The 26,613-nt window shown below is 37.5% G+C and overlaps 2 protein-coding genes and 1 non-coding gene across 5 annotated transcripts; 2 read left to right on the forward strand and 1 right to left on the reverse strand.

The window, feature by feature from the left end:
• Nucleotides 1–986: 986 nt before the first annotated feature.
• Nucleotides 987–9,775, forward strand: Smp_044000 (putative bax inhibitor; the record flags this gene model as incomplete). The annotated part of the gene is made up of 7 exons (XM_018796195.1): nt 987–1,067; nt 1,106–1,214; nt 3,521–3,656; nt 4,947–5,093; nt 6,502–6,682; nt 8,024–8,096; nt 9,671–9,775. The coding sequence occupies exons 1-7, from the start codon at nt 1,006–1,008 to the stop codon at nt 9,773–9,775; spliced, it is 813 nt and encodes a 270-aa protein (XP_018650432.1). The 5' UTR covers nt 987–1,005.
• A 5,369-nt stretch (nt 9,776–15,144) lies between these two features.
• On the reverse strand, nt 15,145–24,672 carry Smp_043990.1 (basigin related; the record flags this gene model as incomplete). Of its 3 annotated transcripts, XM_018796199.1 has the most annotated exons (7): nt 15,145–15,921; nt 16,108–16,198; nt 20,152–20,443; nt 21,524–21,874; nt 24,144–24,218; nt 24,251–24,544; nt 24,577–24,637. In XM_018796199.1, 6 exons carry the CDS (start codon nt 24,635–24,637, stop codon nt 16,192–16,194), a joined length of 1,080 nt encoding a protein of 359 aa, XP_018650435.1. The 3 variants fall into 3 exon arrangements, with proteins under 3 accessions (XP_018650435.1, XP_018650433.1, XP_018650434.1); XM_018796197.1 differs by lacking the exon at nt 16,108–16,198 and having other exon boundaries at nt 24,577–24,672; XM_018796196.1 differs by lacking the exon at nt 16,108–16,198 and having other exon boundaries at nt 15,876–15,921; nt 24,144–24,212.
• Smp_sma.MAYBE.7sk.1.1 lies at nt 17,129–17,383 on the forward strand. Its single transcript, XR_001974634.1, has one exon. It is a non-coding gene (small nuclear RNA).
• Nucleotides 24,673–26,613: the final 1,941 nt, after the last annotated feature.

Genomic DNA, 26,613 nt, shown 5'->3' on the forward strand with positions numbered 1-26,613 from the left:
TCGCCTCTAATTCTTCGGTATGACAACGGGAATAGGTTTAGCTTGGTCAGTCTAGTATCATACGGGAGCTCCGCTATTCCGGGAATCAGCTTAAATGCTGTTCTCTGAACCCTTCCCAAGAGCTCACTGTCTTTTTTAGACAGGGGCTAGCTGCTTGTATGCAGTACTCAAGTTTAGGACGCACGAACACTGTATACAAAGTCAGAAACGTTTTAGGGTCGAGATGATTAAAAGCCCTACGTATGGACCATAAAGTTGTAAAACTTTTGGCGGCTATTGCACGGCAGTGTGCAGTAGTCTTTAAGTCTTGACTAACGATGACGCCTAAGTCATTGTGTGCCTGAACAATAGGTAACTCAGTGTTATTCATCGTGTATGTATCTGTACCCTGGTGGCCAATATGCATCACAATACACTTGGAAGTGTTTATCGGCAATTGCCAGGTTTGGGACCATTCAGATAATCTCTCCAGGTCATTTTGAAGTTCTAAGCTATCGCCCTTGCTTTGTATCGCTCTCCATATCTTGACATCGTCAGCATAGAGCAAGACATAATAATGATAATAATAATAAGACCGATGATGATAGCAGACGAGGGAGGTCATTTACGTACAGGAGGAATAACACTGGCCCCAAAACTGTACCCTGAGGGACTCCACTAAGCACAGTTTCCCAGCTAGACAACTTGGAGTTCACCCGTACTCTTTGTTGACGCCCAACTAGGAAATCTTTTATCCACCTCAATAGATTGCCTCCAATCCCGACATTCCTTAGCTTATATAACACTACATATATCATCTACAAAATACTTTTGCCAGACCATTCACCAGACATTTTCAAGGAACAGAAGTTACTTTTTAATACCAATACCTAAGAAATAAAACGTAAATCAGCGTATACTAACCCCGTTCAATCATATTGAAATGTGAAAGGAAGCTGTTGAAAGTTGTACGCCCTTGTTTTAAAAAGCTTCGTTCGTTCTAAGTACACGTATATTCATTCGGTTATGTCGCGCTATTCACATTCCCAAAGGATGAATCTGGGGACTATTTTTAATTTCCGAGATCTGTAAGTTTTCTTGTTTACTCAGCTTTATGCCACCTTAGCGACAAAAATGTTCAAGTCCATCTTAAGAACGTATACAGTACACTCTCTGTTGGTTTGATATTATCGTGTGTTGGGGCATACCTATTCCAAATAAACTCTTTCCTGCAGGTGAGTTACTTTCATATTAAATACTAGTAAAGTTGTGGACTGGTTGCTGTTACTAATCGGTCCTGTATAGTAAGGCTATAAACCAATGTGTAGTAATTGCAATAATATTACTATTTGGATGCACAGTAATACAGTATGCTGTATTCATTTACCAATCATTAGGTTTCATATGTTTTTCAATGCTACCGGGAAACCCACAGTCGTCTTATCTTATAAGTGACACTGCTGACGCCTGTGAATCGTCCAATTTTACATAAAATTATCCGACTTGTACCTGCAGAACATAAACTGTATCGCCCACTAGGACATGATTCTCAAAGCGGTGTTGTGGGCCGTGACTTTATTAATAACAACCATACCCCCTTCGAGAGTATTTAGAGAACAACCACCGTCTTAGGTTGATGATGCTAAAGCATTAGGCTCTTCCGAAAATCGGTCATAAGCGTTATCCATTGATTTGCCGAATTGAACTGTGTTCGTCTGGTTTCAATCTGCACAGTAGTGCCGTTCATCGTTTGAAGGCAGTGGGTGACGTTCCAGGATCGATCTTGATGACACAGATGCATTTCCTCTGTCTTGCTGTAGATTCCGAGTGTCATTATTGGTTCGTGTATACGTTTTTAATCTTTATAAACCATGCTCTTAATGCCTAGTTTCATTACTACTACATTTCAGTTTGTTTACTGTTCTTGTTAATTTCATCTGATAATGATAAAGCAACTTTGACTGGCTCACATTTGTACCAGGTTCTGTGTTGATACCAACTAACCTAAGATTTGTTTGGTGAGTCGAGAATAACTAAATAACTAAGAAACTTAAATCCTGCTCGTCGACTACATACTTTAACAAATTCTTTCTACTTAGGTTAGTATTCAGTTTAGTTAATAAAAAATACCCTTAAATAATTGAGTACTACTGTTAAGCTTTTCAGCTCTGTTGTATTTTTGTAAGCTTCTAGTTAAAGGCGTCATGTGAAAAACTGGTTTTAGTACGCTCATGTGTGATGACATATTTCATCACAGAAAAGAGAAAAAACTATGAAGTGGTCCTACCGGTTATCGTGAATTGGGAAAGTCAAGTGTAAACAAGTAGCTTTTTCACAGCGTAATATAGAAAATGTTTGATATCATTTTTGGATAACTAGTCTTCAAAGTATAAATCGTGGCATTTCTCACAGCTCCAAGGCTGTGCTTTTTGACGAATCTATGTAATTTATGAAATGAGGAAACATTTAGGTTGCAATTGTCCAATTATGAGCGTTTTCGTAACATTGTTCACATACGGCATCATTACAAAGTAGGTAACTCTTGGGTCACGTATGAGGTTTTACCTAGAAAAGTCATAATAAGTCCATGAACCTTCATCGTCTTGCATTTGAAGCATGTTACTCATACCCAACTATCACTTACTACTGTCCTCAATAACGACTGATATTAATAAGTTCAAAATTCAATAATCGTTAGTTAGGGTCCTAGAAATGGTACAACACAGTAGCTAGAGACGTTATCAGACATGGCTCAAACTAGAAATCAGTGGCTATCCTACTGTAACTTCTTTTCTACTTCATTAGAGTAAACGTAACTTCTTTAACCGAAAGAATTCTTTCCGGTTGTATTTTTCCTAACTGAACTGATTTTCCCATTATAAATAAATAATATATTTGTAATATCCCAATTTGTAATATTCCCATTATTTTTATTTCACTCATACACTAATTTCTGATCACTGATATCCTTTTTATTATACTCATTTTATATTCTCTATCTCTTCACAACCTCATTGTTACTGTGTGGCGCTTATGCATTCGGTGCCCCCCTTTTATCAGTGTTTATATATTCAAATGAATTAATAAATTTAATAGTAGGTAAAGACATGGCATTGGTCCTCAAAGTCATTAGCTGTTAAAGTGAATCGTTCGGGTAGTTACAGACTTCCAGCTTAGAACCTATACGATTATCATAACCACTAGTCAGGAACGTTGGATGGTATGACTTGAAATCGGTTACAATTGCGTCCATTAATGCATCCAGTGTTTTAAATACTGGTGATATAAGTCTCATGGGTTCTGTTATAGCAGAGCTTTGTTTGAACCCAATAAGACTGCTTGTAAGGAAAACAATGGTAAAAAGCATTTGGCGTAAGTGCTAAATTGAAGGATGTCCCAAGGCTGGAAAAGTTAGATTCATACTTGTTTTCGTGTGTCACACTTGCTCTTTCAGAATCCCACTAAAAGTTTTATAATTATTTTTGTATCATATCACACACCATAATATTATGATCACTGTTTCCCCACTACTTTTTTTCAGTCTATTACAACTTCTCTGATGGTCTTGTCATTCATTTTATCCCTTGGAAGCTCTCTGTTCATTTATTTTACGCAACACTCAAGAGAAACCCTTCATTCTAGACTTGGTGCTTTTTTCTTGTTCTGTTTCTCTACAGGTAAGAGTTTCTTGTAAGTGTAGTTCCAAAATGTGATATGTTAGTTTGCCTGTCTCGTTTTTCTTCAATCCGTAACGTGACAATGTTATCCGTCGAACCGTCTCATAAAGAATTGTATAAGATAACTTAAGAAAGCAACAAATATAAGTAAAATAATGTAATCCTCTACTTGTAGTGCAAGCGGGTCATGTTAGTTTGGATTAATCCATAGTTGTCACTTTCCAAGTAATTGGTTCCTCATGTGTCACGAACTACATAAGCTCATTTCTTACCTCTTATTTATTTATTTAAACACATAAATATTGGTACAAAGGGACACCAGATATATATGCTTCACACAAATTTCATTTCATTTGTGTGAGGGCTGTGATACTGCCCAGGTGCCCAAACGGAAGCAGATGGTTTTCTCAGGGGGCCACACCCCGAGCCTTTGACCTAAAGGTTTGATCCACAGGGCAGTGGAGCATCGTGAGGAGATGCAGTCTCATGGTAGCCGGTGACCAACAACTGGTTCATACGCCATTTGTTCCCTCAGGATTCTGGATCCCATGTGAACCATTGGTTTGGAATCAGGGTTTCCCAACTCTCTAGGTGGACTTTCCGTGTCCACCAACCCGTTTAAAGCGCCTGACATTCGCTTTTCTCCCTCTCAATTTTGTAAGCAACATCCCCTTTACGAGAAGGCAGAGAGTAGGACTTCGCTGGCAGAGGCTATGTACGCGTGTCCATGTGAGAGCATTTGGAGAGGGAGAGCGGACCCTCCCCACTCTTAGCCGTACCAGGGCATTTGGGGGCTTCTTACCTCTGATTCAGGCTAATTCATCTCGCGTAATTGTTTGCTGTTCATAGGCGTCTATTTAATTATTTCATACTACTTTGATACATACTCATTCGACTTATGATTAGGTCTATGTCATTAGCTTCATTTCATTCCGTCTAACAGTATAATGTCGCTTTTCTAACGAAACTATATGATAGTTTACAAATTGATATTAGTCAGACAGCTATTGAAAATCCAAGAAGCATCGACCAGCTATTTCATCCTAGTAAAAGATTCCTCAGCAATAATTGTCCACGACCCTATCAAGGATCTCTACGAACCTCCTATAGAAGCTGCTTAAATTTGCTTTTCTTAGAATAACAGGGTTTTAGGATACAAACTTTTTAAAACAGTATTTATTAAAGTGCAGTCATGTCGATCATGGTGAATGAATGGTAGTTTTTATAAGTTAAATGCATAAGACTAGTTCATTACATCATGCAGATTCTAGTTATTTGTTTTCATTCTAGGTATTGGTTTCGGTCCGCTTCTTCAAGCTTTGTCAATAATCAGTCCTGATACTATTCCAACTGCCCTTTTGGGTACTGCCTTGATTTTCGTCTCATTCACTTTAGCAGCACTGTTTACACGAAAACGATATTACATTTATCTTGGTGGTGAGTTTGTAATTTTTTCTTGTTTAATTCATGACTTAGTTGCCTTGTTTTATTTGTTTCCTAACCCAGCCACCTTGTGTAACAGAGCAAATGCTGATGTATTTCATGTCTAACAGTGTTGAAGTTGTATATGAGTTTGCATTTGGCACTTCAAAAACATCATAATACGCCCATCATAGATTATTTTGGTCTTACACCCTATGTATGATGCGAATTGTTTGTAATGTCAAAATGTATCCACACATCAACCAATAATACGACTCTGTTATCAAGGTATAGTAGATGTGTGCTGCTTAGCGCTTTTTTAGGCTATCATAAATTAAGGTTCTTAATTGGTTTAACGTATATCGAAACTGACCACTGTGTCAAATCATCTTTATTGTAATTCAATGAGCAAGAGAAATCTTGCCTTTTCAAACACTGTGGCATCTCACAACAATGTTTGTCTATGGACAGACAATGTTTTTATGTTAGAATTCCACTTTCGAGTGACCGAAAGCTATTCATTACAACAGAATGTGTGATTGTATTGAGTAATATATCATGTTCAATCCACCAATTTGTTTGTAATTTTTGTTATTTAAATATTGTAATTAGAAAAGTCACCCCTGATGATGGACGTCTTAATCTCGAAGGCATGCTATTTATGATACTGTGAATGCTAGTGTTGTTCCGATAATGAAATATCAGTTAAATCTAAATCCTAGCTCTTATCAGTTATTTTCGTTATTTCAAAATCAACAACTATTGTCTTCATTAGCTAGAAAATTGTTCTACACACTTTATTTATTTAATCTACTGCTTATCTTCGAGTACAGATTCTTTTACTTAGCTTCGAGTCATATTCTAGGTTTGAGGACAAGTAATGCTGCGTATTCGCCCAAAACGAAGTGGGACGGAGTTCTAACTTGCGAATAGGTTGATAACCAAACATGTTAACCACTGGATTACTTCTCTGCGTCGTTTACATACCTAATTTTGTGTTTGATCGATGATACCACTATATTTCATTTAGCTATACCATTTGAATTTAAGTAACTCATTTACCAGATACAGGTTTATCCACTCGGCTTTGTTCCATACGTGTGCGTAAATCCGTAAAATGCAAAATGACCGATGACTTTAACAGTATGTAACTAGTGATGAAGAAACAGTTAATTTATATTTGGTAATGTCGCGTGTTGAAGATAGTAAGAATAAAGTTTTGAGTAAATTGACAGGATTTCATTTTGTTTGGTTGGGTTCTCTCATCTGTTTACAACCTATACAAATGAAGTTTGTTAGAGTTGGATATTTATCATCACAGTGGGACGAAAATTTAAACAATAACTAGCTAGATAGTTGTAATTCTATTGCTAATACGATTTTTTGATGTAGATGCATTGGAATTTTTTTCTTTGTCACACAGCTGCCTTGATGTCTGCAATCAGTTTGTTGACAACATTTAGCTTCATGAACTTATTTATTCGTTCTCCGGCCATATACACTGCTGAACTTTACATTGGATTGGCTATATTTTGTGCATTTGTGGTTTTCGATACCCAATTAATTGTTGAAAAACGCCGTAATGGGGATACTGATTTCGTATGGTGAGTTCACTGAGTTACATGGTAGAGCTTTCACTATTTATTGACCTCAGAATTCATACAATTTGCATGTCGAATCAGGATTAATGCAACATATCAGTCAAAGGCAACATAAAGCCTGACACGAAAGTTTATCTATCCAGGTTGTCACACATCAGTACAAAAGAGAGAATATTAACATGATAAAGTGCAAGAAACAATAAATGACATTCATTGCAATGAAAAGCCAAATGCGACATGACACTAACTCAAATCTACATTCTCTTCAAGATAGTAAAGCCAACTTATCCACTCACTAGTAAATGGATCAGAACAGAAAACAAAATTTTTAAAAACAGTAGTCAACATATCGCTTTCATTCGGGTGTCAATTTCTTTGTGCAACATCTAGTTACTGGTATATGGTTCCATTTCAATCTGTTTAAGATATTGAGTGTTCAATTTGAATCATTTACATGTAGAGATTTTACAACTAAGTTCAGTTCGATACGGAGTGCTTTACTAGAGTATCATATCATAGTGCAAACCTGAATTCTCTCAGTAAGATAAGGTCATAAATAGACTAATACAGTGTTGTTTTTAAAAGTGGGTACCGCTTCAAGCTTATAAGTTTTCAATATACAAACTGATGGAAGTTCAACTGGAGAAAAGCTTAAATAATTCAACAACTATGAAGTCCCAATATCTAGGAAATGATAACGTCAGCTATAAAACATTATTTGGTTAGAAAATCAACTAAAAATAGACAAGAAATCTATTACTTTCAGAAAGGTACGCGACAAATTTCAACGACAATTACAATTCTCAGTGCTCGTTTCATACAAAGTCTCCATTCTGAATAATTAATAATAAGATACAGATAGTCGAAAAATAGACCAGACCTTGCAAGCATCACTCCACAATTTTCATGACTTGTGCATCAAACACAAATTACCTAGTCATTATGATATGCCTAATATGAAGTTATACCAATAAAAGATTACCAAAATAGACCGTGTTAATAACCCCTTTCATGTTTCACGTTCAACACCAGTCAATATTAATGTCTGTTCCATCACCTGAATAGGTGTCAACCACTGGTCAGTTTGATACCTTATCTGCCAGACTAATAGCTTATTTGTTTTGGGTTTGGTATTCCTGACCTACAAGTCGATCATGTGAATATCAGTGCATGTAGGTCCAGTATATATGTTTTAGAAATGAAACATGCACTCAACACAAGACTAATAAGATGTTCACCTGACTATCACAGTTCAACAACTTACATATTAAGACTCGCTGTAAAATACCATGAGGCGTTCACTGAAATTTTTCTTAATTCTCGTTCTTTCTTGTTGTGTTTCAGGCACACGTTGGATTTGTTCATTGATTTTGTAGAAATATTCCGTCATCTTCTTATAATCCTCAACTCTAAAAGGGTATGTTCCTAATTCCATATCTCATTATGATATTTTGCATATGAAATACAAGTTAAGGGTTTCGCTGTCTACTTCCTAACATCTTATTTTATTTAAACACATAAATATTGGTACAAAGCGGCACCAGATATATATGCGCCACACAAATCAAATGAGATTTGTGTGAGGGCTTTGATACTACCCGGGTGCCCAAACTGAAGCAGGTGGTTTTTTTAGGGGGGAACACCGAAGCCTTTGGCCTAAAGGGCCCCCAAATGCCCTGGTACGGGGTGTCGTTGTATGAAAGAGAGCTGCAAAGGGCTAGCTTCTGTTGGTCCTTCACGACCCCCTGGTTGGGGTCCGAGAGATGGTGCAACACAGTGGCTAGAGACGTTATCAGATATGGCTCAGAATAGAAGCCAGTGGCGAGCCTGCTGTAACCTTTTTACTTTCTTTATAAAGAGTGGTTATAACTTTCTTAACTGAGTCTTCTGGTTGTACATTTCAGTCCCCTTTTTTTCTCTTTATATATACGCATCTTCCACCTTTCTCTTCCCATTGTCATTGTTTTGTGTAGCGCATATGTATCTGTTGCTCCTTTGTACCAATATGTATGTGTTTAAATAAATAAAATAAATTGGCCTAAAGGTCTGATCCACAAGGCAGTGGAGCATCGTGAGGAGATGCAGTCCCATGATAGCCGACAGTTGGTTCATACTTCATTTGTTCTCTCAGGACACTGGAGCTCATGTGCACCATTGGTTCGAAATCAGGGTTTTCCAACTCCTCTAGGTGGACTCACTGTGTCCACCAACCCGGTCAAAGCGCCAGACATTCGCTTTTCGTCCTCTCAATTTCGTAAACAACAGTAATGCCACGAGAAGGCAGTAGGTCTTGTGTGGCAGAGGCTATATACGCGTGGCCATTTGTGGGGGGCAACCTAACATCTAACACTAAGAACGCAATAGTAAATAGGGCTGTATATTCTTATTATTGTAAGTGATTGAAATTTTACATTTTGCATAGTACTTCCACTAATTATTTACTGCAAGACAGTAATAAACCTATTGTGTTCAGCTTTTGGTTTCCAAGATGTTTGTATAAATTGAGTACCAAGGACTTTTTGCATAAGCTAAATAAGTGTGCAGCAAGTATTATTAACAAGCTAGTCACATTTCGTATAATTACCACTATAATAAAAGCGTCTACATATTTTGATTTTTAAAATGAATTATTGAACAGGTCTGATTTATATTCATAGTTGAAAGCGTGAGTCAATTAAAGCTAGACCACCATGGAAAACCTGGAAGCACTAGACGGCCGTTTCCTCCTATTATGGGACTCATCAGCAGTGCGCATCCACGATCCCGCCTCGCGAGATTCGAACCCAAGACCTACCAGTCTCGAGCCAGAGCCCTTAACCGAGGAGTCCCATAATAGGACGAAACGGCCGTCCAGTGCTTCCACGTTTTCCATGGTGGTCTAGCTTCAATTGACTTACGCTTTCAACTATGAAAATACTAAATCTCCACAAAAAACCCCTTCTAATTTATATTATCAATTCTTTCTTTTTTAGAGACGTAATCGTGATGAAGATTAAAGAAAAAAGATGGTCTTCATTTCTTGACCGTTCAACTATAACTTGTTTTGCATTGCTTATTAATAATAATAATACTCTTTACTGGTATTATTTCACTTAATCTTTCTACTTCGCATTTTCTTGAAAAACTAAAAAAACTGAAGTACTTAATTTAAAAAAAATTTGTTATGATAAATTTACGTTGTTTTTGATTAAGTCAAGATTTACATGGACTTAATTGACACAAAAAAATATGTTTTATTTAAAAAAAGTGTATTCTGATACTCTTTTTGCTCTAAATATCAAACTATTCAGAAATATGCCCCAACTTTACTTGCACCAATAAAATTGATTGTTTTTTTTCACTTTGTCTTTTGGTTTCATGTTATTGTGATCCATAATGAACGAAAGAGTAAGCTGTTGAAATATTTTTTTAATTTCATCCATTAGACTTCAAGTTTAATTAGTTTAGCCTTAAAACTAAGTTATGAGAGATTAAACGTGTTTGTCAGTTACCTAATCATCTGGGACTTAGTAATAGGTCACGTTTAGAACGTTGCACTTATAGGCGAGAATATAATTTATGGACGAGCCAATCAGAAGCGCCAAATACAGTACCTGATGCTCATGTACGATTGGTTTACAGAGAATTTTAGAGAAGACTTGACAATTAAGCGGCTACAACAACTGAAACCACTAAGAAGTTGCTGTATTTGTAATTACGAGTATTAAATGACTTGTAGACGTTGTGCGGGTTACCGTGATGTCCTTCGATGTAATATATGTTGAAGGAAGACGTTTGCTAGAATAGGATCCTTTATCGCTCGATCCAGATTGAGAATAAGGGATATTATAATAATTGCCGCCAACTGTATAATAAAAGCACCAGTAACATTGGCTGCAAAGATCGCAGATGTTACTGGAGCTTCGGTTGTGCTGTAGTATGAGCATTGTAGGGACATATCCATGATTAAAATGATAAACTTACACAACCGGAGTACATACAAACAATATTGAAGCTATGTGGTTGAGGCTGAGAGGGTTTTTGTGATCTTATCATGGCTCCAGAAACCAACTATTATAGAGCCATATGGATGACTTCCTCTACCTTATGCATTACGATTTTAAAAGCTTTGAACCATTTTCTAGCCTTGACAAATTTTTGAACCATATAAAAGAGATGTATCCACTTTGATTATTTGGTTTTTGTATAATATATTACTCTATGTTGACTGTTACCTGATTGGCTAATATTTCCCAAGGTCACTTCAGATTCGTTCTAAGGTCGTCCTTAAATTATAGTCTCGCCCACCTATATTCTCCACTATTTGTTGAGGATTTTTGTATAAGTCCAGTGAATGAACATGAGTTACATCACCTTATCATATGATTTAGTTAGTTGTTTTATTGTCATGATTGAAGTTTTTGCTACATTGTCCAAATTGTTGATATTATCTAGGTTTGTTGTTATGATGGTGGAACCGTGTATCAATTAGCAGTTTTAAAGCTAAAAGTTAAATCAAAGTTTCGTACTTTTGTGAACGGCTGCTTCATTAAGATGAGAATGATATTGCATGTAATTGGTCATTGTAACCTACGCATGGAATTAATAGAAATGAACATCGAAATTCTCCGTGAGGTGCACTTTAGTTTTCCGTTTATCAAAGCTACTTACCGAACAATAACTGAAAGGGTTTTGTATCCGAAATACGTGGTCTACCTATCTGAATTTCAGCGACAACAGTTACCTGTCTGGGTGCAGTATTTAGTTCGGACGTTCACTACAATTGCAGATAAACCGAATCTATTTGAAGTGCTTTCCTGTCCGCGGAAAGTTAGCCATGAGAGCCCATTGTATACAGTTACTACTCGGACTGACACAGTGCTCAAAATTTAAGCGTTGCGGCCAGGTCTTTGGTTCTTAAATATTCGGAGACTTAAGACAGTAGCAACCAACACTCGACCACATCATATGATTGCGCTCATCTCTCCATAGAAAATTCGCTCATTAATCGGAAACTTTATAATGTAATTTGTGTCCTACTTATGACGACAGTGAGTAGAACCGGACTTATTTTCGTTGTTCGTACTGTAAACAGCATAGTACAAGTAAGTAATCGTTTGGAAATAAATGTCTAAAGTAGGCATGTCTTTTACACTGAGCAACATGTTCTCTGAACAGTAAATATGATCTGCTAAGAAGTACCCTGGTTCGGTCTGGGCACCCGGGCAGTATCGTAGCCCTCACACAATTAAAATAAAATGATAATTTTTTGTGTGGCGCATATATATCTGGTGCCCGGTGTAGGAAGGATTTGAAAGTGACCAACTTGGTCTCGTGTGCTGTTACGGGTAAGTGGGCTAATATCACTTCCCGGCTGCCCACACCGTGGAAGCGTATTTCTTGAGGGACCTGAAAAAGAAGTTGGATTAGTGTTGGTCTTAATGACCTGGGAGCGTGACCGCAGCGCCCAAGGGACAACTGCTTGAGGCCGGTCACGCACGGCCTATTTGCGGGGGATTTTTGACGTGTTACTCCGTCCTCCAAAGGACCTTACCGCCGGAGACGGAAATCTGTGGGATAAGGCGAGGTGTGCATTTTTAGGGTCGACCTTTTCTAACCCCACCCCTCCTTGTGGGAAGGCAGCATCGCTGTCATGCTGGTTGTCTGAAGGAAACACCTTACTGCTGTCACACCTCTGTACAGTCGGCAGTACGACTTCGCCTTCGGACCTTGGGATTGCTGCTTTCAGTCTCACCACTCTTCAACCGACCTGTCTGGCATGGTAGGACCTCGAGGAACGATTGTTTCAGCCAGCATAGCTCGATTAGATCATCACGATAGGCAAGCCCGACCACCACGTCAAGGTAGCAGCAACGGTACCAATATTTGTGTTCAAATAAATAAACCTCTCGGAATTTGCAATTATGCGTTTTCTAGCGCGTCCTGTATTTTTACTGTATACAGATTATTCAGAAATGTTCCCAAAATATGTTGCTCAGCCAAATTTTGTTGTATATCATTTGTACCCCGACCGTAGTTGCTACCCTGATGTGGTAGTCGGGCTTGCCTACCGTGATGACCCGACCGAGCTAAATTGGCTGGAACGTATGCTCCTGTAGGTTCCACCATACCAGACAGGTCGATTGGAGAACGGTAAGACTAAAGCAGTAACTCAAGGTCCGAGGGCAAAGTCGTACTGCTGATTGTAGGGGTGTGTGATAGCAGTAAGGTGTTTCCCTCGGACAACCAGCATCTGCAGCAATGCTGCCTTCTCACAAGGAAGAAAGAGGTTAAAAAAGGTCGACCCTGAAAATGTCACGCTTCATCTTACCTCAAGGATTTCCGTCTCCGGCGGTAAGGCCCTTCGAAGAACGGAGCTAACACGTCAAAAATCCCCCACAAAAGGTTGTGCGTGACCGGCCTCAGGCGGTTGTCCCTTGGACTCTGTGGTCACGCTCCCAGTCCGTTAAGACCAACATTAATCCAACTTCCTCTGCAGGTCCCTCAAGAAATACCATTCACAGTGTGGTGAGCAGGGAAGTGATATTAGCCCTCATACCCGTAACAGCACACGAGACCAAGTTGGTTACGTTCAAATTTTTCCTACATCTAACAACTCTTATCTCCACGACTAACGGTTCTCAAGTCCTATTATCACCTCGCACCGCTAGGGCAAACGATTCAAGTACACGGAACGTTATTCCTGGTCTCATGAAACCACGCTCTAAACTACATGTAGGAGCTTTTAACGTTCAAACATTGTGCCAAATAGGACAACAGGGGTCCTTAGCTAAGACCATCGATGTGTGCTGCGTCTCCGAAACGTGCATACAAGATCCGAGTAGCGTCATTCATTTGACTTTACCATGTCAAAATAGAGAACCAACTCGATTCACGCTTCCTGTATCTGGAAGCCCTGATGCTGCTTCTCGTAGCCTCGCTGGAGCGGGTATAGCATTAAGTCCTAGGGCAGAACTAGCTCTTTTAGGCTGGATCCCAGTAGACAGTCGTCTATGCGCTGTCCGACTAAACGGAACAGTAGGGACTCGGAAAGACAGGGAAACTCGTTGTCTCTGCTCAAGTAGGTAAACTAAGTGAAAGAGAAAGACGTGGGTGGACCTCATGGTGTCGTGGCTGAAAGAACAGATAATGGCGACCGTCTGTTGCAGCTGTGCTCAGATAACCGCCTGTTTTGTCAAATACTAACTTTAAGTACAAGGAAAATAATCTTTTGATATGGCGACTCTCGAATTCGTCCCATCGTTGGACCCAAATAGATCACATCGCTATCAGCCGCCGATGGAGGGGCTCGATAGGAGACTGTCGCTCATTCTGGAGCACATGCTTAGATTCAGACCATGCTCTAGTGCGAGCACGTATCTGTCTGCGTCTTACTGGACGTAGGAAAGACACTGCAAGCTATGAATATATTTCAGGAACAACTAGAAAAACAGTTGGGTAGCCATGTAAGTTGTGCTCACCCCGAGGCAGCGTGGGATGACATCCGAAAAGCAGTGATATCTGCTAGTGCGGTAAACCATAAGGTTTGGGAGAAACACTGGGTCTCAGAAGCATCTACCGCACTGATAGATGCTCGAAAACTTATCCCATCTGGCTCTGAACATAACAAAGAGCAGAGTCAGCTTAAGCGCAGGCTAATATGAAGCCTACGCAATGATCGTGAACAGTGGTGGGTAGCGAAAGCAATAGAGATGGAAAAGGCAGCAGCAATAGGTAACAGCAGACAACTATTCAGACTTGTTCAAGAAACCGGTATTAGGAACCCAACTATCAGCGAAACTATCTCGGAAAAAGATGGACATATCATTCATTTTCAATCGAGGAGATTGGATCGATGAGCAGAACACTTTAGGGACCAGTTCAACTGGCCTCCAGCTACACTTCGGTTTCCCACGATTCTCAGTCGACCTGAATGGCAAGTTAATGTAAATCTTCTAACTCTTTACGAGGTTGAAAAAGCTATACAAAATCTGAAGCGATGGAGAGCAGCAGGCCCTGACAGGTTTACCACCGAGATTTGTTTGTCTGAATCTCCGCCGGATTTATCGTGTTAACTGAGAACACAAAAGAGTCTCTTTACGGTCCGAATAGGAGCTACTAACTTTAGTTTACGTGTTATAGGATTAAAAACTTGATACATAATCGAATATAATAAGCTAGTTACAAAAAAACACACACTCATTCACCAACCACTCGTTATACAATGAATACCGTACGTACCGAACGTACTTTATCTATATGTGTTTCTAATTTTTTTACAAGTACACTGCATATTACAATTTCACAAACTTTAAATCAATAACATTTAGGTTACTTTATATTACTAAGTTCATGCACATCAACCAGTGTTTATATTTGTCTATAAAATAACTTTAGATGTTTGTTTTTTTTTTGTTTAAACTTTGTTTTCGGCTTATTATAACTATTGGTATTAAACCAATAATATAATCACAAAACAAACAAATGATGAAACGAGAAAATTTCATTCAACTTTCTATAATGATAATAAAACATTCACGTTACTTACTTAAAAAACCATGGTGATCTATACTTTCATTTTTTCTAAAAAATGACCATTATTGACAATCATTTTTTTAAAGATGAGGGTCAAGTAGAGAACAAAAATAAAATAATATGCGTTATCAAATTATTAAGACAAAAAAGTAACCACTGATTTGAAATGTTTTTTGTTGTTGTTGTGGAAATGAATTGGATAGAATAAGCATGTGTACGTACGTGCATCGTTGGCTAGCTGGACCGATTAACGGATTGATCAATGAGCTGAAACAATGTTATAATCAATTGAATGATTATTGAACAAATGTCGGGACTACACAACGGAAAATGTGTAGGTCCATATGAAAGAGAGTAAAAAATTGGGGGGGGAGGCATTGAGAAACAGATAAATCAAAAAAAAATCTTAACTAAAGTGAGATTCTAATGATTATTTTATTTTTTGTTGAAAAAAAACGAGTAGAAAATAAAATGGTAATGAGACTAATATGCATATAGTTAGGAAAAAAACAGCAACTCAACTGTGCTGAATAAAACTATGCAGACATGAGCAGATTATTTAATAATTACACTAGCCAGTATTGTGTGCATCTACGCATTGAATAACATTAACCAGGATAGCTGTTGTTGTTTTTTTGTTACGATGAAATAAAATATGGGTGCTTAATTCATGAATCATTCATTATTTGACATGTGCACGTAAACGAATCTCATCGACTTTTTGGTCTCTACAAGGATAAAAAAAGAATAAGATCAGTATTTATTATTTTACAACTTGACAAATACCAAGGATGATTTGCTAAATTTAAACAGTCTTTGTAAATATTTTAAGAATAAAACTAATGCAAATATGAAATGAATCTTGTTGCTGATATAACATGTTAACCATTTATTATTATCAGTATGTGGCTCACCAGTGGTGCTGAGGAGCTTCATATTAGGACGAAATGGCTGTCCAGTGCGTTCAGACTTTCAAAGGTGGTTCAACACTGATTAGTTCATGATCTGTAATAAATGAGGTTTCATCTATCAGTCAATTATAAACAAAGTAGAACCCGGCACACATTTAAATTGCCACACTCTAATTAGTACAGTGAGGTGAAATTGTCAGAGCGAATTCCAGTGTAGTGGAGGGAGTAACAGCATTATTGGTAATAGCAAATACTAGGCATCGAAGATACATTTCATTCGGCATCCAGGAATTTTGTAAATGTTATAACAAAATATTACTGATTTTGTATAAAGATGATGCTTTCTTCTATAAATCAATATCATTATTACTGCACACACAAGTGGTAGACGTATTTAGCGTGTATGTACAGAACATAGTTAACTGGATGGCCAACTTTTTTTTTCTTCTTTATGAAATAAGATAAGTTTATTCTTGATCTGTGAACTGAACATTTCCACTAAATAACTTATCGCAACCATATAAAGATGTATTACCATTGTATCTTAACAGAATACAAATCTTGATTAGATTTTATTTATTTCAACACATAAATATTGGTACAAAGGGGCACCATATATATATATGCGCCACACAAAAAGTCATTTCATTTGATTGTGTAAGGTCTATGATACTGCCTAGTTGCCCACACCGAAGCAGGTGGTTTTCCTAGGGGACCAAACACCCGGAGCCTTCGACATAAAGGTCGGATCCACAAGGCAGTGGAGCATTGTAAGGAGATGCAGTCCCACGGTAGCCGGTGACCAACGATTGATTCATACGCCACTTATTCCTTCAGGATAATGGAGCCCATGTGCAACATTGGTTTGGAATCAGGGTTTTCCAACTCCCCTAGGTGGACTTTCCGTGTCCACCAACCCGTTTAAAGCGCCGGACATTCGCCTTTCGTCCTCTCAATTTCGTAAACAACACCCCCGCCACGAGAAGGCAATGAGTAAGACTTCCCTGGTAGAGGCTGCGTAAGCGTGGCCGTGTAAAAGCATTTCGAGAGAGAGGGCGGGCCCTACCCACTCTCGGCAGTACCAGGGCATTTGGGGCTGAAATAGGAACAATAACGGGGCGGACTTGCATGCATATAGCAAACAATTCTCTTTGAACCTAGCACACAACAATACCGTCATGCATTGTCCCATCGCCCTTGGCAGATCAGGCAACCCGAAAGTCACGAGAACACGATCAATGCATACGACAGGCTATTGTTTAACACAAATCCTCATTTCCTAATCATCTTTTTAATTATGAAGATAAAGAGTATCCTAGAAACACGAAAAAATTTGTTACATTTTTGAAGTTTGATTCTTTGTAGTTGTCATTATTGTAGAGGAAGGGCCCTCCCCACTCTCGGTCGTATCAGGGCATTTGGGTATTCATAAAACAATCGCGCCATTATCAAGTGAAAAAGATAACACAGTCTTACAGAAAAGTCAATTACCACTCGCTACTTATGTTTAACAATCAAAAGCTTACTTATAAATAATTTTTTTTATAAAAAAAACCTAACGATAAGATGAAATCCTGATTTATGCACAAAGAACCTGACGGTGAATTCGATTTAAATCACAAAGTTAGAAACGAAAGTTTTTTTTGTTACAAACAAAACTATGAATATTTGAATTTCAAGTTAATTAAATTAACATAGTTTCTAAGAAAAAAAAACTGGAGAACAAGAAAAATTCCGTTATTTTTTTTTGAATCATGCCATTATTAGTAAAAAAAAAATACATTGTTGCGTGAGGTATGGCATGAACTTATCAACGCTTGAAATTGCAGTGAGACAATAAATGAATGTTCTGACTTATTCCCCCATATACACCAGGTTTATTATATTCAGATTCCAGCCATACCGTTTGTCAGGATAAACATTGACGTAGGGATGTGCCTGAAATTATCACACACTGTTGCAAAGAAAAGTATGTTTTTACAACAACTAACACACAAGAGGACCATTTCAACTACAAGGAATGTATTATTTTGAGTGTGACATTGTAAATATCTACGATAACAATAACTAAATACATTAGATTTTTTGACAATTAACTTGTTAATTAAAGTAACCCATCGTGTCACTGAATGATAATATATTCTCTTTGATTTTCTCAACACTCACTTATTTATTAAACAGCTACATATACCAGTCAAAATAAATTCATAATCTGATCTCTCCTCAAAATATCAACAATCTCGACAAACCTATACTTCTACTACTACTACTACTAATAATAATAATAATAATAATAATAATAATAATAAACATGGGCTTACTAACTACGAACTTTATGCATTTTTCTCTAATTTGTGAACAAGATATCGTGACAGCTGTAGTTCCTCTTAGTCTTTCCTCAGACTTCAGACTACTATTCCAGATGACAGTAGATAATTAACATGGAATAGACAGAGATTCGGCTCCTAATCATGAAAGTGTGTATGTTCAAAAAGTCATTAACTACGACGTAACACCAGTTCAGTGCTTTTTGACTTTCAGTGACTGAGTAGTGGAATTTTAAACACTTCTTACGTATAAAACATCAAGTCAACATTTTGATATCTTTCATGATGATTAACAGATAAGCTTCAGTATTCTTAGTCAGTCAGTCAGCTACAACGTAGGACCAGGTACATTTATGCATCGGTCCAAGTTGCCATACCTCGTTAGTACAACAAGATGATTACCGGATTCATAGAAGTAGTTAATTTAGTGGTGGTAGTATATAAAAGATAGGTTGTATATAAGGGTAAAGTATAGGAAGGAAGAAAGTTATGAAGCAGTTTTAATCTTAAGGTTTAAAGGAAAATAAAGAGTGTATACACCTACGCCATTGTGATCGATTCTGAGCCACGTCACCTAGAGTCTCCAACCATTGGTTACGATAGTCACACGGATCCCAACCAGGTAGTCTGCATCTGCCAACATGGTTCAGGATTCTGAACATCGATGTCTCTATCACATGTCAGAAACGCGATTTACGTAAGATACAATTAGCAGAACTGCGCTAGGGTTATGAGAAGAAACTCTACGATAGATTCCATTCGAATGTTAAGAGGTGGATTATTGGTTCAACGAGCTTAGGTTTGAACCCCACTCCAACTACACCAGTTTGGTGGGTCGAATGGTAATACATCTAGAGATTATGACTCAGAAACAAGGAGATAAACCCATATAGTTGGTGAGTCAAACCATTTATTTATGACCCCTTTAATAGCATATATAAATGTATCTCACTCTCTAGGGATACGTTTATCTACTTATCTTTGAGTTATATTTTCGGCATGAAGGTTAGTGACACTGTTATTTAACTGGTCGGATCGAAGTACGTGATTTGATGATCAGACCAGCAGCACATATAGACTGGAAGCTGGCTACTCTAAACACTATCCCATTGGAATGTGATGTTAATTAAGGTGAAAAAACAGGTCAACGAAAATACTTACAGCGATGCTACCATTCCTATCATGAAAAAGGACACCAGGAAAATGCATCATTACTAATATTTACTTTCAGAACGAGCGAAAATGAAAAGCACTGCTTTTAAAAAGGTGTTCAGTGAAAAAACACAATGCTCTCACACGTATTATTGTTAACAAAACATTATACAAGCGTAGAATATACTGAACATGAACTCTCAATACATTAATACACTGTGGAATCCTGAAGGGAAACAGAAAAGGGGAAAGCCAAAGAACACACTGCGTCGAGGATTGGGAGCACACATGAAAAGAATGAATAACAGCTGGAAACAACTGCCCAGGACAGAGTTCGATAGCGAATGCCGGTGGGCGACCTATACTCCTCCACGAGGGGTAACAGGCGTCAGTAAGTAGGTAGTAAGCGTAGTCAAACCAACTAGTCAGCAAATATAAAGCTAAAAATAAACTGATATGCCAGATAATAACGACAAATACAATAGTTTACTTCCTCATAACTAATGGATATCCAATCAATATAGATACGTTTGTATGGCTTACTATTTCGCAACGAAACCAAACTTACCTTCCTTCAACATTTCCATCAAGATTTTCAGTATTCACATCACCAGCATGAACAGGAACTGTAAGATTATTTTGACCTGTATTATTATTATTGGCTTGAATTTTATTATTAGGTACTGTTGATACATTATCTTGGCCAGAAACTGCACCAGCACCACTAGTAGTATCACATTTGGCGCTAAGATTAGTTGGCTTTGAATGCATTTGATGACGTTCATATAATAGGATAGCGACAACTAAAATAGTAACTTCAACAATAATTCCAATAAATGGCCAAAGAGCTGCCCAACGATCTAAAATACAGTTAAGAATAAAGTTTGAAGAAAACTGGAAAAAGAAAAGCAAGCAATATTGTGCTTTCAAGTATGAACTGTTGATTATGGTTTTAAAAGTAATAATATCATCAATTAAAAATTCACTATCAAATTATCAGTGGATAGAGAGATAGATGGGTAAAAAAAGAAAAACAACGGAGAATAATATCATTCATATAATTTTAGCAGCTGCTCTAATAACTCGAATAAGACTGATGAGTTCAATAACAGCCAAAAATATAATTATGAAATAAGTTATACGAGGATCAGAGACAGCATTATCCAAACCCTTTGGTTTCGTTCCATAGTGAAAAAAAGAGAAATAAACAAAAGCGGTGTACTCAACTACGAGCTACATCAGTTTGTATAAGGCCTAATGATACTCACAAAGATGCCCAAACTGGTGCATGTGAAGTGAGATTCAAACGTCACGAGTTTTCTGAAGACAAAGTTATCATCCTATGGCGTCGATTCATTTGTGCTTAGTGATTAAAAAAAGATCACTTGGTAGTTTTGTTGTCCACATTGATTAATTTCACTCAATGTGAGAGGTTAGACGGCAAATAGATACAAATAAAGTCCAAACTTAAATTTCTCTACTGAAGCGTTTGTTTAATCACCGAACATTCAAGAAACAACAAACCATGTCATCTAGAATTCCCAAACAAGTTATGAGCTAAACATATCAATTTACTGTATTTAATATACTTTTTTTTCAGTATATTAAAAAGCCAAACCATTGGGTTTGTGAAAAAACACCACAAGGGATTTCTTCTAGCAAAACAGTTTGAAGTTAGTAAATAAGCCACTCAATTGAGAGAATGAATCAAGTGTTTGTTCACCACAAACTTAAATCAACGCAACCTTCTAATCGACTTTTATGAAGAGGTAGTGGAATTACAGATAACAGTTTGCTTGTCAGTCATGCGGTGAATTGAGTTTATACACTTACAATTATGCCTTGTTTGGATTTTTCAGGCTTTTTATTATTGAATATCTTCAATCAAGACTAAATAGTGTTATAAAACTCACAACACTATCATCAAACTTGAACATTACCTTTAACATTGACAATCATCAAGGCGAAATCAGAACCGCGTTCAGTTGAAACGTTACATGCATACAGACCATTATCACTTTCTTTTAAATCCAAGAATCGGAGAGTATCATTCAGTGTACCACCATCACTTGTTTCCAGGACATAGTGAGTTTCATTGGTCAATAGAGGAAGCAAATTATAAAAAGCTGCACTAATGGCATTGTCGTCATCCATTTGACTAGCTTGTATCGATGCAAAACTCCATATAACTGAAGATGGCTGAGGATAACTACTGACACGACAAATCAGCCGCATGATATCACCCTCCAAAACACGTTTTGGTTTAGTGAATAATGGAAAAACAGGTGCGCCTGAGTAATAGTGAATAACAACGAAAGGTGATTTAGTTTAAGGTTAAGACTACAAGTCTAACTAGTTAGATTTTTACGCGAAATGTATGAAATAACAGGCGACATGAATTTCAGTTGATAATCAATTGACCCAATTGTTAAAACAAATGGCTAGTCTAGTTTCTAAAACAAACAGGAAATGATCGCGTTAAAATTAAAGGTTTGACTTTCCCTCAGTCAGACAACGTAAAACTCGTACGTATGTACATCGGCTCAGGTCGCCATACTCCATCAGCACAGAGAGATGAAGTTTGCAGGCCAAATCTTAGAATAGTGAAGGTAGTAACAGTATCAGTGGTGATAGGAAAGACTAGGCATCTAAGATAAAGACAATATAAATCAACAAAATAAAGGTAATAGGAACCAAAGAATTTAGGAGATGACAAAAAGTGGATGCACCTGCGCCATTGCAAACGGTTTTGAGCCATGTCATTTAAAGCCTCTGACCAATGGTTAACTTTACCTCATTGAATAAGGTTTAGAATAACAGATAGTATAGTCGAATCTTGGCCAATAACACATCCTTATTCTAGGTTCACAAATCCAAGTATGGTTAGTGAGTTGCATTATTTTGTATTACAGGAGTACAACACCATACTTAGGCATACGCTACAGCAAGCATTACAAAAATTTGATGCAGAAATATATCCATGATTTTAGGATATTCTGGGAGCGGGAAAAAACAATATGAATGAGTAGTTTTCTACCTGTTAAATTATAAGTAGAAACAAAAAAACCATTATTTCACATGCTAGTTAAAGTCCGATAAACCAGCTTGATAGTGTGTCGAAACACCGTAGGATTACAAGGCTTTTATGGCAATTTTGAAGGATGAGAAGTAGTAAGTATATATTTTTTTCTAATCCCAAATTTTTACGCGAAGACAGCTGATACTTATGCATTTAACACATATCCGTTCTAGTATTTTAATACTGAATCGTACCTAACTATTGGATCATAAGCACAGTTTAAAATACTACATAAAAATAAAGCAAACGTGTGACTTTACGCTTAAATGCTTTTTCCTAGTACTATACCGCACTAGTTCTTAGTCCCTAATTCAACTCAAACATCTACTTTTTTCCTGTATGACACTACCCTGAAGGTACGTATTAGCAAATAACTTCTTGGTCATAAGTATAAGGATGCAATTTAGTTTACTAAAAAGTAACAATCTGTACAAAATTAAGTAGCTGGTAATCGTCTGCATGATGTGTTTTACATTTGAATATAAACTGTTTAAATTTCCAGTTTATCAATGAAACACCAAACTTTGGAGACAGAATAACATTTAACAGTCGGTTTATCAACAGTGAATTATCCCTACTTAAACATCTCTAGAGTTTGAATTCAAGGACAACATAAATTAAGGTAAACTGGGTATTTTAAATATAAGATGATAAAGAAGACCAGTCAGTTCACAGAAATGAAAGTACAATGCTGTTGCTGAAATCAAAGAGAGGTTTGAACTTGCAACACAGTGATTCAGAGTCAAGTTGATATGGTAGGAAAGGATTAAGCATAATGGTCAAACATTAATCTTTTGACGAGTGACCTACAAAATTGATGCCCTTTGATTGCACATGATAATTAATCACGCCTTTTCTATGGTGACGACTCAAATAGTCTCATGTTGAGACGGAGACTTAAATTGGCCATCAACAGGACATTTTATGCAGCCCAACTTGTCATTACTGAAAAGATAAGGTCTGTTTCACCGAAAACCCAAACAACACGTAAGAGATAGTGTTACATCCCTTTTTGTCTATCAATTTACATGTATGTGCAGAAACACGTACATAAGGAGGAGCAATCGTGATCTGCAAGTAAGGGTAGCGGAAGGCCTAGTGACTGCAGAAACAAATGGATTCCAATCGTCAAGTAAGATCACTGGATAGGCAGGCATCTTCTTCTATATTTGATTGAGACTGGTCATAAGGTTGATAAAAAGTCAGTATTTGTAGTGTTGTACGAAAGCCTGACTGATAGTTTTATCCAGTCACCTGAATCTAGTTTATGAGGCCTTACATTTGATAATGCTTCCTGAGATTTTAACTGTAATACCGTATTGGAAATATGTCGACTGGTTCACTTATCACGAATACACGATTGATAAGTGAACTGTTACATGTCATCGAACTTAGGGATGAAGTCGCCGTAAAAAAATTTAAAACAAGATAAAGAGTTTCACAAACCCACAACACTGCTCATAAAAATACTTAAAACATACTATATGCGAAGCCAGAACCCGAAGACGTAACCCCATCCATTGTTGCAATTAAAGTATAATTCCCAGGAACTGGACCTAATTTATGTAAGGCATATTATTTAGAATACCTTTTTGATTTAGATGTAAGGTAACTTCCAAAGTATGCGTAGTGTCAGAGAATGTCTCTGAGGAGTAATCTCCGGAAAGGATAGGTGCATCATCTGTCTTACGTCGGCTAACAGAAATTTCTTCGCCATTACGCTGCCAAGACAACGTAACAGTGGATGGATCTTTAACTCCTGTGATTTCATACTTTACAGTCACGGAGACTGAGATGTTTACTGCACGCTTGGTGTATGGAAGACCTTCCAGTTTTACCGCCGAAATATAAGTTTCGACTTCTCCATTAACCTTAGGACGAACTAAAGAACGGTGACTACACAGATTACAATACCTTCTAACCCACTACAAATTAAAGCCAGCTTCAAAATCCAAACCCCTAATAGCACGAACATCTTTTTTTAAAACTGATTTTTGAGCGCGTTTACAGGGAGTGGTGTCATTCAAGCTTCAAAGTTTCCCAGGCAGGTAGTGAATCAGTTGCTCTTTAGAATTCATTTGTGGGGAGTAGGTAACGTTTCTTAACAACAAAGAGTTGTGTTTCTCAGAACCTAAATCCTTGAAACATTAGTAAGTAGTGAGAGAAACAATCTCCGTCATTCCTTTTGGAGCTGAGGTAAATCTCCGAACATTTTTCAAAAATACTGAGAGATGTTCTTTCATCGCCTTTAGCAATCGGTTTCTCATTTAAAAGAACCTAACTTGAGGACCTATTAATGCACTTTTACATGTTACATTGGAAAGCGGAGTCCATATAGACTTGTTGAGGCAAATAAATCCCCAAAATAAATAATTCTGTAAGTCTTCGACACTTGGTTCTGGCCTCATTGGTCTCACTGGACACACTATTGTTGAGAGCATTTGGTCACGCATCTGCATCAGATCACGAATGGGCACACTGTGCTACTCATTCCTCACAACTACTAGCCAACTTAGATTCAGATTTGTGTTGTAAGGACAGAAGGCCCATGGCCTATGTTATTCCTTTTCTAGTCTGCTTCTGTGAGTGTCTAGTCTTCTTTTAAATGAGTCAGTTGACGATAAGGACACCACTTTCTCATGTAAAAAGTTCCAAGAATTAGTGATTCCGTGTGAAAACCTGTACGCCACGGGTATTTTACTAGTTCTTGGCTTTTCTAATCTCTTGTTATTTCCTCTGAGATGTCTCGATCTGGTGGAAAGAAAAAGGGCAGATATTAGGTCAAAAATCATTTCTTAGTATTCTATACATCAAAATCAAATCACTTCTTAATCTGCAGTAGGACAAAGCAAAGTGGTCTAGCTTTTCAAGCCGCTCTTTATGTGGGAAATTCCGGATTTCTGGAATTGCACGGGCAGCTGCCCTCTGTACTTTTCCCAGGATATTCGAGACACTTTTTAAATAGGGACTTGCAACCAGAACGCATTTCAGTCTCACTAAGGTTGCGTATACCTGTAATGAACATGGTAGTATGTAACTTGGTGAATGTCCATCTTAGAACCCAAAGGTTTCGAAACGTCTTAGCTACAACCTCACGGTAGTGGACCGTGGTAATAAAATCATGACTCACTGTCACCTCAAGATCCTTGTGAGACTGAAGTACGAGCACCGGCTATTCCTCTCTACTTTGCCTACTTACCTTTGTATTCCCAATGTGCAAGTAGATACACTTGGCAGCATTGATATACATCAGTCACTTTTTTAGACCAGCTAATCAGAGCATTGAATTCTGCCCAAAGTGCACATGCATCTGCATCCCCTGTTATTTCTTGACAGATTTTCATATCATCAGCAAATAGTAGCATTGTGGATTCCACTATACTTAGGAGTTTATTTACATACAGTATAAAAAGTAAAGTACTAAAGACAGAACCCTGTGGCACTCCACTAAGTACTGGTTTCCAGGAGGAGCATCTGGAATTTACTCTTACTTTCTGTTCACGATCTATTACCAAGTATTTCAGAAACTTTGCCCTTCTTCCGCAACGCGTTGTTTTAAGCAGGCTGTTAGATACCAAGGAAGTTTCTTCATGGTTGTTGACTATCGGGTGGCGTACCGTACTTGTGTGGTTTGTATCAATCAATTATACCGGAAGAAAGTCGACATTATCAGGGTTTTGAGACTATCGATGCTAATGATATTGTTATTTCTGTTCTGGTAGATGATATAGTACATGAGTTTACGATGAAGGACTTTGTAAGGAGATATTCGAAAATATGAAAACAATGGGCAAAAATAAAAATGACGAATGAAATATAATGTTCAAACGAGGAATAGACTCACAGTTTACGAAATGGTGTACAGAATCACGCCGATCTGACCACCACTAAAGATGCAACAAGAAATCAGAGTTTGACAATGTTTTTCTCGCTCATTGGTATACGTTATGC

This window comes from Schistosoma mansoni, chromosome 2 (genome assembly GCF_000237925.1).
Source record: "Schistosoma mansoni strain Puerto Rico chromosome 2, complete genome".
NCBI classification, from domain to species: Eukaryota; Metazoa; Platyhelminthes; class Trematoda; order Strigeidida; family Schistosomatidae; genus Schistosoma; species Schistosoma mansoni.